Below are 12,476 nucleotides of genomic sequence, written 5' to 3'. Positions count from 1 at the left end.
CACTGACTGTCTGCTGACTTTTCTCCACTATAGACTTAATCGTTTTTCCTTTTGTGATTAAAAAATATCTTGGTGGGGTACCTGGGTCGCTCAGTTGGTTAAGCGTCCATCTAACTCATGATTTCAGCTCAGGTCATGATCTCACGTTTCTGAGACTGGGCCCTACATCAGGCTCCGTGCTCACAGCACAGAGCCTGCTTGGGATTTTCCCTCTCTCCCTCCCTTTCTCTGCTCCTCCCCTGCTTTCCCTGCCCCTCCCCCACTTGCGCTCTCCCTCAAAATGAATAAACATTTTTTTTTTAATAAAATAAAATCTTTGAATAAATAAATGTTTGGTAAAATTCGCCCCTGAAGACATCTGGTTCTGGACTTTTATTTTTTGGGAGTGTTTTGATTACTGATTCAATTTCTTTGCTGGTAATCAGTCTGTTCAAATATTCTATTTCTTCCTGTTTCAGCTTTTGGAGGTTATATGTTTCTAGAAATTTATCCATTTCTTCTAGGTTGCCTAATTTGTTGGCATATAGTTTTGCATAATATTCTAATTGTTTGTATTTCTGTGGTGTTTGTTATTTCTCCTCTCTCATTTATGATTTTATTTATTTGGGTCCTTTCTCTTTTTTTCTTGATGAGTCTACTTAGAAGTTTATCAATTTTATTGATTTTTTTCCAAGAACTAGCTCCTAGTTTCATTGATCTGTTTCACTGGGGTTTTTGTTTTTGTTTTAGTTTCTATATCATTTATTTCTACTCTGATCTTTATTACTTCCTAACCTCTGCTGGTTTTAGGTTTTGCTTCTTGCTCTTTGTTTAGCTCCTTTAGGTGTAATGTTAGATTGTTTGAGATTTTTTTTTGCTTCTTGAGGTAGAACTGGATTGTTATAAACTTCTCTCAGAACTGCTTTCACTGTGTCCCAAAGGTTTTGGACCATCCTATTTCCATTTTCATTTGTTTCCATGTACTTTTTTATTTCTCCTTTTATTTCCTGGTTGGTCTATTCAATGTTTTGGGGGTTTTTTGTTTTTTTGTTTTTTAGGTTTATTTATTTTGAGAAAGAGGTGTGGGGAGGGGCAGAGAGAGAATCTCAAGCAGGCTCCAAACTGTCAGTGCAGAGCCCAATGTGGTGCTCAAACCCAAGAACTGTGAGATCATGACCTGAGCCAAAATGGAGAGTGGGACACTTAACTGACTGAGCCACGCAGGCACCCCAGGGCCCATTCCAAGTTTAATAGCATGGTATTTAATCACCATGTATTTGTGGTCTTTCCAGATTTTTTCTTGTGGTTAACTTCTAATTTCATAATGTTGTGATCAGAAAAGATGCGTGTTACGACTTGGATCTTTTTAAATTTGTTAAGGCTTGTTTTGTGGCGTAATATGTGATCCATTCTAGAAAATGTTCCACGTGCACTTGAAAAGAATGTGTATTGTGCTGTTTTACAAAGGAATGTTCTAAATATATCTGTTAAATCCATCTGGTCCAGTGTGTCATTCAAAGCCATTGTTTCCTGGTTGATTTTCTGTTTAGATGACCTGTTCATTAATGTAAGTGAGGTGTTAAAGTCCGCTACTATTACTGTATTATTATCGATCAGTTCCTTTATGTTTGCCATTAACTGTTTTATGTATTTGGGTGCAGATATAATGGTTATATCTTCCTGTTGGACTGTCCCCTTTATTATTGCACAGTGTCCTTCTTTACCTTTTGTTATAGTCTTTGTTTTACAGTCTATTTTGTCCAATATAAGTACTGCTACTCTGGCTTTCTTCTGACATCCATTTGCAAGACATGTTTCTCTATCCCCTTACTTTCAATCTGCAGGTGCCTTTAAGTCTAAAATGAGTCTCTTGTAGGGGGTGCCTGGCTGGCTCAGTCAGTGGAGCGTGCAGCTCTTGATATCAGGTTTGTGATTTGGGGCCCCACCTTCAGTGTAGAGATTATTTAAAAATAGAATCTTAAAAAAAATGAGTTTCTTGTAGGCAGCATATAAATGGCTCTTGCTGTTTTTATTCATTATGTCATGTGGCATCTTTTGATTGGAGTGTGTAGTCCATTTACATTCAAAGTAATTATTGATAGATATGTATTTCTTGTCATTTTATTACTTGTTTTGTGTTGTTTCTGAAAATTTTCTGATCGTTTCTTATCTTACTCTCTTTCATGGTTTGTTGGTTTCCTTTAGTGATATATTTTGATTTCTTTCTCTTCATTCTTTGTATATTTATTAGTATTCTATTTGTGGTTACCATTAGATTTATACATAACATCTTATGCATATCATGGTCTGTATTGTATTAAGTTGATGGTCATTTAAGTTTAAACCCATTCTTTACTTCCATCCCTCCCCATGTTTTAGGTATATGATGTTTTACATCCTTTTATTTTGTGAATTCCTTGACTGTTTTTTTTACAGATATATTCATTTTTTATTGCTTTTGTGTTTGCTGCCCCCATACTGTCATTTTTGGTCTTTCCTTTCCACTCAGAGTCCTCTAATATTTCTTACAGGGCTGGTTTACTAGTCATGAACTCCTTTAGTTTTTGTCTGGAAAGCTCTTTATCTATTCTTCAATTCTGAGTGATAGCCTTGATGGACAGAGTATTCTTGGCTGCAGGTTTTTCCCATTTAGCACTTTGAATATATCATGTCACTCCTTTCTAGCTTGGAAAGTTTCTGCTAAAAAATCTGTTGATCAACTTATGGGGTTTCCTTTGTATGTAACCATCTTCTTTTGTCTTGCTGTTTTTTAATGTTTATTTATTTATTTTTGAGAGAGAGAGAGAGAGAGAGAGAGAACATGAGCAGGGGAAAGGCAGAGAAAGCAGAAAGAGAATCCCAAGCAGGCTCTGCATATCAGCACAGAGCCCAATGCAGGGCTCGAACCCACAAACCATGAGATCAGGACACGAATCAAAATCAAGAGTGGGACGCTTAACCAAATGACCCACCCAGGCACCCCTTGTCTTGATGCTTTTAATATTTTTTCCTTATCACTATATTTTGCCATTTTAACTACAATATGTCTTGGAATGGGTCTGCTTTTGTTAATTTTGTTGGAGGTTCTCTGTGTTTCCTAGATCTGGCTATCTGTTTCCTTCTCCAGATTAGGTAAGTTTTCAGCTATTATGTCTTCAAATATATTCTCTGCCTGCTTTTCTCTCTTCTTCTGGGACTCTATAATACGATTGTTACTATGTTTGATGGAGTCACTGAGTTCCTTAAGTCTACTCTCACTTTGCAGAATTCTTTTTTCTCTCTTTTGTTCAGTTTGATTACTTTCTATTACTCTGTCATCTAGTAATTAATTCATTCCTCTGCTTCTTCCAGCCTGCTGTTCATTTCGAGTGTGTTTCACACTTTGTTTACTGAGCCCATTATCTCTGCTGTTATTCCTTATCTCTGTGTTGATGGTCCCAATGATGTTCTCTACTCTTTTCTCAAATCCAGTGAGTATCCTTATGATCGGTGCTTTAAATTCTTAATCAGGCATGTTATTTATATCTGTTTCGCTTAGATCTCCAGCCATGGCCTTGTCTCATTCTTTCATTTGGGACAAATTATGTCTTCTCATTTTGTCCAAGTCTCTGTGCCTGTTTCTGTGCATTAGGAAAGTCAGCTAATGTCTCCTGTTCGTGAAGGTAAAGGCTTTATGAAGAAAAGCCTATAGTATCCTACTGTGTAATATCCCCATTTCCCCAGGACCTGCTGCTCCCAGGAATATCTCCAATATATGCTGCGTGTGCTCTGCTGTTTTTCCTGGCTGCTTTATCTTTCAGTCCAGTCATCTACAGATGCTCTCTTTGCCTGTTATGAGCAGTGTTTGGTCCCTGAATGTGGTGCACTTAAACTAGGTGTGCTCTGGTCTGCTTGTGAAATGAAACCTGGTGCTGCCAGCACTAAGGCCTCATAAAATTCTCAGTTCGAGAGACATGGTGTGGGCAGGGGTTTGAGCCAGTCTTCTGGGGAAGGGGACCTGCTGCACTGGGACTGAGGCAAGCATAACCAGGAGGTGTGGTTCCACCAAAATGCAGAGTGGTGGGGCTTGATGTAAGCAAGTTAGGTGGCAAGTATCAGCACTGCACTAGTTCCTACTGGCGGCCCTGTGTTTATGCTGAAGGATGAGGAAGGGAATGGCACCTGCCAATTCCTTTGTTCCTGGAGGGGTCCCTCTGTGAATGCTGCCACTCCGGAACATGCTATGAGATGAGCAACTAACTTCTCCACTGTGTGTCCCGGGTGCTCTTCAGATCACTGTTTCCCTGCCATATGTCTGCATGATGTTTGCTTGCCTTCTCTCCAAACACAGCCCCAGTGTCCTCCAGGCTATTCCAGAGCCAAGCACAGTGACCTTTAAAACTCCAAACTTTAATTAAGCCCCACTGGATACAAGTACTCAAAAATTGAGGCTCTCTCGCTTTCCAAGCCCTTTGCTATAGAGATTTGTTTTCCCCATGTGCTCCCCTGTGTGCTAGTTTGTGTCTTGTTCTTTTCCACGACTGCAGCTCCCTCTCCCCAACAGCGGTCATGATCTGTTTCTTTCCCAAACCATGTCTCCACACTTCCTACCTTCTTCAATATGGCCCCTTCTCTATCTTTAGTTGTAGAGTGTGTTCTGCCAGTCTTCATAGAGATTTGTGGGCTATTTAAGATGATCTGATAGTTATTTAGCTGTATTCATGGGACAAGGCAAGTGAGAATCCTCCTACTCTGCTGCCACCTTCTGTCTTCAGTACCTGTGTGCCCTTCAAATGTCCCCATCCTTATTGAAACATTCCCTTACTTTCTGGAACAATGTGTTCCATGCTCATCTTGTTATTTTCCCTACTCCAGCCTGCAAATCGGTCACTTCTCCTAGGCACCCCAGTTCCACTTATCAGAAAACTGTAGTTAGAAACCAAGATCTGAATGCCAGGTGTGCGTCTGCCACTGGGGTGTCACTGCTCATAAGCCCTCTTGGCACACACAGCTAGGGAAATGTGTGCACATGCACTAACCCACTGCACACACCAAAGTTAATTTTTGCATTAATCTATCTATATATAAAATTAAAACCATTAGATATTGCCAATTCCAATCCAACACCACAGGGTGCCTTCTAGCATTCCCCCTTTATTATTTCCATCTTCTTTGACAGTGAGCTCTCATCTACAATAGATATATTTGTTCAATCCCAGCACTCACTGCTAACCTATACCTCACGCAAGAAATAGTCTTACCAATTACAGTACTGATGTGCAGTTCTTTTTAGTTTACAGTGTCCAGTCAAAGCAATGTTTCTCCAAGTTAGTTAGGTTAGTTCTTTCCATTCCCATCGGTATGGCCTCAAACTGTGCTAGCCATAATGAGAAGAAACAAGTGCCATGATGACCAAAGTAATGAATGGTTCCTTCAGGTTACACAGTGCATGTCTTCCCTTGACAAAGTAATGATCAAATGGAACAGTACTGACGCCAAGGAGAAAAGACTGTTCTAAAAAATGAGTGCTCCCAGGTTTAAGTGACCCATATTTATATCAAGTACGAAGCAAATACTTTGGAAAAGCTTCACAGTCAACATCTCTACAAACCGATTCTTTCATCTTTCAAGCAGTAAGAAATTAGAAGCAAGCCGGGTAGCAATTACAGTGAGTTTCTTTTTTAAAAAAGACTCTAATAGTCTTATTAGTTCAAATCTGTTCCTAAAAAGATCATGTCAGCAATTCTTACATTTTAAATATTACATTGCTTGTACACAAAGAAAACACGAGTATTTTAAACTACTGTAAAAGCAAAAAAAAAAAAAAAAAAGGGGCAGTAAAACTGAAACAATTTTAACTTGTTTTCTATAATCTGAAGAGAATCAGACCCTATATAATAGCAATAATAAAAAAGCATACTCACCATCCGCTGAAAATTTGTCGATAGCTTGGGTCAAAGTGAGGAAGTTGCCTGTGGATTTTGACATCTGAAATAAAAGTCAATGACCAGGCATTATTAAGCATATAAGTAAAATAAACCAAATCAGCCAAATCAAAATACATGGGTTAGCCACAATCAGATAAACACAGACAAAAAATATTACAAAGAGGGAATGGAAAAGATACCTTGCACTAATTTTCCAGACATAGAAACTAAAGTCCGGTTACTAAGTGACTTCATTTCAGCTGGTTATAAAGAAGAGCTTTACAGCAATTAGACTCCTTCAGAAATGAAAGGACTAGTGTATGAGGTCAGAGTTAGGCTTTTGGGGAACTTCCTGTCAACGGCGTCACAATAATTGTTTGTTCAAGCTGTGCTCTACCTGAGGGCACCACATCAAAGGAGGCACTGTGCACAGCCTATCAATCTTTACTATTTAAGAATGTTATATCTTTATCATAACTTTCTGATACCAAACAGAGGTGATTATCCAGTTTTATGCTACATGGCAATAAAGTATCTAGTTCTAAGAAATTCAGTACAGTGTAGAGTACAACAATGTTGAGACCAAAGAGAATGTCATGATATACCACAATTTACATTCATATACATATATACACATATATACATACATATAAATATATGACATACATAGTGTCACTTTGACTTACAAAGTAAAAATGAATTTAAGAATCAAAAGTCCTTGTTGATCTAACAAACTCTATAAATAGCCCATGCTTTTTTTTTTTTTTTTTAGTAGGCTCCACATCCAATATGAGGATTGAATTCATAACCCTGAGATTAAGGGTCACATGCTTTACCAACTAAGCCAGCCAGGCGCATCCAATAGCCCATGTTTCTAATCAAAGAGCTGTTTTTCGGTCTAATATAGAGATTATTTTAAATGAACTTTTTTATTCCCTTTCAATATTAGAACACTGGTTAAATGATGTTTCATTTTGCAATTCAGACCATCTATTATTTGTTTAAATGTATGTCTATTCTCATTATGACAGATATTTATAGCAAAGAATACTGTTTTACCATTAATATTCCAAAAGGAGCAGCAAAATTCACTAACTGTAACAAATCCAACTTGCTACAATTGTCATTATTAAGAAATAACATAGTAACTTAATTTCAGGTTTGGTTGAGGAGGGGTACCCCTTTCTAATGTGCACAAAAGCATCACAAGAGCAAACAAGGGCTTGGTTATGAGGTTTGCATAACCTCCTGTTGAAGATATTGATTAATGAGACATAAAGTCTTACATAGCCTATTGAAAATCATATATACTAAGAGTTTTAACAATACTGGAAGCAGTACTAGTATAAACAGAAATATTACATTGCCTGGGAAGAAACATTACATGACTGTTAAGAATCCTAGCAATTCCAAAATTCTATTATTATAATTCAGTGGCTGGTCATAGTATAAAACAAATCCCACCAAATGATCTTCTCAACTTAATGAGAAAGATATTCTAGGGTCACAATGCTAGGATCTTTATGTTTCTTATCTATCTCTCTCTCCTCTAGTCACAATTTGTGTTACCTTCTGTCATTCTAACCACAAATGTTAAAATAAGTAAGTTTTGGGGCACCTGAGTGGCTCAGTCGGTTGAGTACCCAACTCTTGATTTTGTCTCAGATCATGATCCCAGTTGGGTCATGGGATGCAGCCCCGCATCAGGTACCATGCTGAGCGTGGAGCCTGCTTAAGCGTTTAAGATTCTCTCTCTCTCTCCCTCCCTCTGCCTCTCTTCCCTGCTCATGTTCTCTCTCCTTCTCTCTAACATATCATAATGTAACATAACAAAACATAACATAACAAATTTTCCCACTCCTTCCCCTCAGTTAATACTATTCACTCTACTCCCTAATTTATGCTGGAAGTCCTATATATTTTAAATGGAAGACTAACTCTCTGATTTTTATACTCTTTATTTCTTTAAGAAATACAACTTCCTGTATCTGAAAAGTTTTCTGCAGAATTTTAAACTTTCGAGAGGCCAAAAGCCTTACTTACTTTCTCAGAGTTGAGGAGGAGATGTCCATTTGCTCTCACAGCTGCAGGCCATTTGTCACTTTACAGGTAAATGTTCAAAGACAGAAAATACAACATAAACATTCTAGTGTAAGCTTAAAAAGTTGAGGTAAATGCTAAAAGATCTGTAAAAATTTGCAAAGACAAATGTACAAGGATATTTATTGAGTGCTGTTCATAACGAAAAAAATAAAAACAAGTAAAGTGTGCGTTAAGTGAAGGACTGGTTACATAAACTATGATGCAGGCATACACTGAAATACTATGTAGTAACTATTTTAAAAATACAGGGGTGCCTGGGTGGCTCAGTCGGTTAGACGTCCGACTTCAGCCCAGGTCACGATCTCGCGGTCTGTGAGTTCGAGCCCCGCGTCGGGCTCTGGGCTGATGGCTCAGAGCCTGGAGCCTGCTTCTGATTCTGTGTGTCCCTCTCTCTCTGCCCCTGCCCCGTTCATGCTCTGTCTCTCTCTGTCTCAAAAATGAATAAACGTGGGGCGCCTGGGTGGCGCAGTCGGTTAAGTGTCCGACTTCAGCCAGGTCACGATCTCGCGGTCCGTGAGTTCGAGCCCCGCGTCAGGCTCTGGGCTGATGGCTCGGAGCCTGGAGCCTGTTTCCGATTCTGTGTCTCCCTCTCTCTCTGCCCCTGCCCCGTTCATGCTTTGTCTCTCTCTGTCCCAAAAATAAATAAAAAACGTTGAAAAAAAAAAAAAAATTTAAAAAAAAAAAAAAATGAATTAACGTTAAAAAAAAAAAAAATACAGGCAGGGCTAGAAGTGTGGCTATAAAAAGATCTCAGAGGGACGCCTGGGTGGCTCAGTCGGTTAAGCGTCCGACTTCAGCCAGGTCACGATCTCGCGGTCCGTGAGTTCGAGCCCCGCGTCGGGCTCTGGGCTGATGGCTCAGAATCGGAGTCTGCTTCTGATTCTGTGTCTCCCTCTCTCTGCCTCTCCCCCGTTCATGCTCTGTCTCTCTCTCTATCTCAAAAATAAGTAAACGTTAAATAAATAAATAAATAAATAAATAAATAAATAAATAAGAAGATCTTAGAAATATACTACTAGCAGGGAAAAAAACTGTACCATGGCATCTTGGTATAAATTAAAAAATAAGTAAGGAGAGACATCTGATACTGGTTTACCTATAAATATTTTATCCAGAAGAAATCACAAGAAAGCAGCAGCCAGGATGGCCTATGGGAAGTAGAGTGATGAGGGGACAAGGGTAAAAGTTCACTTTTTACTTTTAGGAACCGCTGGGTTTTGTTTTTCAATGTTCATATTAGTTTTGACAGAATGGAGCAGGGGAGGGGCAGAGAGAGAGAGGGGGACAGCGGATCCAAAGCGGGCTCTGTGTTGACAGCAGAGAGCCCAATGTGGGTCTTAAATTCACGAACCCTGAGACATGACCTGAGCCAAAGTCAGACGCTTAACCAAATGAGCCACCCAGGCGCCTCGCTTGGATGTTTGAACTATGTACGTATCATTCACTCATTCTGGCACTGAGATGATATGGGGATAGTGGTTGAGAGCAAGAGTTCTGGAGCCAAAATGCTAGGGTTTGCATCCTCGTTCTGCCATTGCTGAGTAACTCTGGGTGAATTATTTGAGCTCTCTATACCTCGGTCTTGTTCCTTGCCTGGAAAACGAGGATATTGCAGACCTTCCTCAAAAAGTTGTACTGGGGGCGCCTGGGTGGCGCAGTCGGTTAAGCGTCCGACTTCAGCCAGGTCACGATCTCGCGGTCCGTGAGTTCGAGCCCCGCGTCAGGCTCTGGGCTGATGGCCCAGAGCCTGGAGCCTGTTTCCGATTCTGTGTCTCCCTCTCTCTCTGCCCCTCCCCCGTTCATGCTCTGTCTCTCTCTGTCCCAAAAATAAATAAAAAACATTGAAAAAAAAAATTAAAAAAAAAAAAAAAAAAAAAAGTTGTACTGAAGGGCGCCTGGGTGGCTCAGTCAGCTAAGCGTCCGACTTCGACTCAGGTCACGATCTCACAGTCCATGAGTTCGAGCCCCGCGTCAGGCTCTGGGCTGATGGCTCAGAGCCTGGAGCCTGCTTCGGATTCTCTGTCTCCCTCTCTCTCTCTGCCCCTCCCCCGTTCATGCTCTGTCTCTCTCTGTCTCAAAAATAAATAAACGTTAAAAAAATTAAAAAAAAAAAGTTGTAGTGAAAATTAAGTGAGTTACTAGAAGTGATTAGAAGAGTGCCTGGTGTTACCTATGTTATTACTTATAAGCACCTGATATTACTTACCTGTAATCTTTAAAACCTAATACATGTCAAAAACTTGATGCAAAGGGATTAAGACTCCGCTATATTACCAACAAATACTCCTGAGATACCTAATTTCTCCAAAACTACATTTTAAACAAAATAATTGGATAACAAGAGCCACATCAGATTTATTTTATTCTTCTACTTCCAATTTCCCTTTTATTCTTGAGAAAAGAAAATGCAATCTCATCCTAAATACATGAAATCACATGAGATAGTTTTGGTTATAGGAAATAAAATCTGAACAGAGGGAGGGGTTGTTTCTTCAGCCATTGAGACTGGAAGGAGAGGCAGAGAGACATGTCTGGGTCAAGAGAAAGATGATAGAAGGATTATTTTTGAGCACAGGATATTAAAAATGCCTCTTAGGGGCACCTGGGTGGCTAAGCCAGTTAAACATCCGACTTTTGATTTTGGCTCAAGTCAGGATCTCACCTTTTGTGAGATCGAGCCCTACACTGGGCTCTGCACTGACAGCACAGAGCCTGCTTGAGCTTCTCTCTCTCTCTCTCTCTCTCTCTCTCTCTCTCTCTCTCTCTCTCTCTCTCTCTCTCTCTCATTTTCTCTCTCTGCCCTCCCCTACTCACATACACATGCTTGTTTTCTCTCTCAAAACAAACAAGTAAACTTTTTAAAAAATGCCTCTTAGATTCAGACTCTAGTCAGAATACCGCTACCAAACAATACTATAACCTTAGGGATCTCAGCTCTAAAGGGATGTTTCCTTCCAATTCTAAAGTTCTAAGCTCTGTCTTAAATCACCTCTATTCCTCCACCTATGAGGTCAAATGAGTCACAAAACAGGTCAAGTGAAGTACTCAAAGGCTGTCCGGGTACCTGAAATGTGACGTGTTTCGTGAGCCTAAGGGATGCACTTTGTGAGCCTAAAGTAAGTAGGAGGATTTCCGAATGTACTAGATAGGAGAAGGTGTGCTTTATGCTTCAGTATGCATTTAATAGAAGAAAAAGAAAGTAACTGGCAAATCTATACCTTGCACGATAACTTCTTAAATACTTGAAGCCACAAGGCATAAGTTTAGTCTGCATCCTTTTTAGCACTCACCTTTGTTCTGGCCACATAGCCACATGATTATAAAGGTAATATGAAAGATGATTTGGAACAAGATCCTTGCCAGAGACTCGGAGATCCACAGGATACCAGAACTCAAATTCCTGCTTTAATTGATCTAACTTTTCCTTTGGGATCTGAGTCTTAGGAAATGGAGCCTCCTTGAAGAAAACATAATCCCAAACCTCCTTGGTCAACTGTTGTGGTCTGTAATTAAAATAAAAACAAACAAACAAACAAAAAAACCAGCATCAAAAAAATATATACTTTTCCATGAAAGAATCAGTATTTTCATCTAACCATGAAGTAGATATTTCTGTCTTAATGTAATTACCATAACAAATGACAATAGATTCCCCTAAGAATAAAGAACAGTAACAATAATAGAGGGACGATTTATTACTTTTTCTCAGTTCAACAGCAAAAAAGCAACATCATTAGCAAAATTCTGCTAAATGAATTCTTATGAAAACTAAATATTAAAAAAAAAAAAAAAAAAAAAAAAAAAAAGGAACTTTTGTGGCTCCTGGGTGGCTCAGTCAGTTGAGCATCCGATTCTTGGTTTCAGCTCAGGTCATGATCTCACAGTTCGTGAGATGGTGCCCCAGGTCAGGCTCCATGATGACAGCACAGAGTCTGCTTGGGATTCTCTGTCTCCCTCTCTACCTTTTTCCCGCTTGCAGTGTCTCTGTCTCTCTCAAAATAAATAAACTTAAAAAATAAAAAAATAACTCAGTTAAGCATGTGACTTCAGCTCAGGTCATAATCTCACGGTTCATGAGTTCAAGCCCCACATTAGGCCCTGTGCTGACAATGCAGAGCCTGCTTAGAATATTTTCTCTCTTCCTCTCTCTCTCTGCCCCTGTCCCATTCACATACTCTCTGCCTCAAAATTAAATAAATAAATAAATAAATAAATAAATATTTAAAAAAAAAAGGGATGCCTGGGTGACTCAGTCAGTTAAGCGTCCGACTTTGGCTCAGGTCATTATCTCATGGTTTGTGGGTTCGAGCCCTGCATTGGGCTCTGTGCTGACAGCTCAGACCCTGCAGCCTGCTTCAGATTCTGTGTCTCCCTCTCTGCCCCTCCCAGTCTCAAGCTCTGTCTCTCTCTCTCTCTCTCTCTCAAAAATAAACATTATAGGGGCGCCTGGGTGGCTCAGTCGGTTGAGCGTCTGACTTCAGCTCAGGT

The 12,476-nt window shown here is 39.7% G+C and overlaps 1 protein-coding gene and 1 long non-coding RNA gene across 2 annotated transcripts in view; one reads left to right on the top strand and one right to left on the bottom strand.

The window, feature by feature from the left end:
• LARS1 (leucyl-tRNA synthetase 1) overlaps positions 1 to 12,476 on the bottom strand; it is a 79,226-nt gene that overhangs the window by 25,571 nt on the left and 41,179 nt on the right. The window contains exons 20-22 of the mRNA XM_058732754.1: positions 11,279 to 11,491; positions 7,929 to 7,986; positions 5,883 to 5,946 (exon numbers count right to left, since the gene is read on the bottom strand). Of these exons, the coding sequence (XP_058588737.1) occupies positions 5,883 to 5,946; positions 7,929 to 7,986; positions 11,279 to 11,491 (335 nt within the window). The remainder of the gene's footprint in view (positions 1 to 5,882; positions 5,947 to 7,928; positions 7,987 to 11,278; positions 11,492 to 12,476) is intronic.
• Positions 1,268 to 12,476, top strand: part of LOC131513639 (uncharacterized) — a 28,996-nt gene continuing 17,787 nt past the window's right edge. The window contains exons 1-2 of the long non-coding RNA XR_009262681.1: positions 1,268 to 1,546; positions 7,856 to 7,994. This is a non-coding gene — a long non-coding RNA (uncharacterized LOC131513639). The remainder of the gene's footprint in view (positions 1,547 to 7,855; positions 7,995 to 12,476) is intronic.

The sequence above is a fragment of the Neofelis nebulosa genome, chromosome 1 (assembly GCF_028018385.1).
Source record: "Neofelis nebulosa isolate mNeoNeb1 chromosome 1, mNeoNeb1.pri, whole genome shotgun sequence".
NCBI classification, from domain to species: Eukaryota; Metazoa; Chordata; class Mammalia; order Carnivora; family Felidae; genus Neofelis; species Neofelis nebulosa.
Note: the sequence above shows the minus strand (reverse complement) of the source record. Positions and strands in the feature narration are given on the sequence as shown.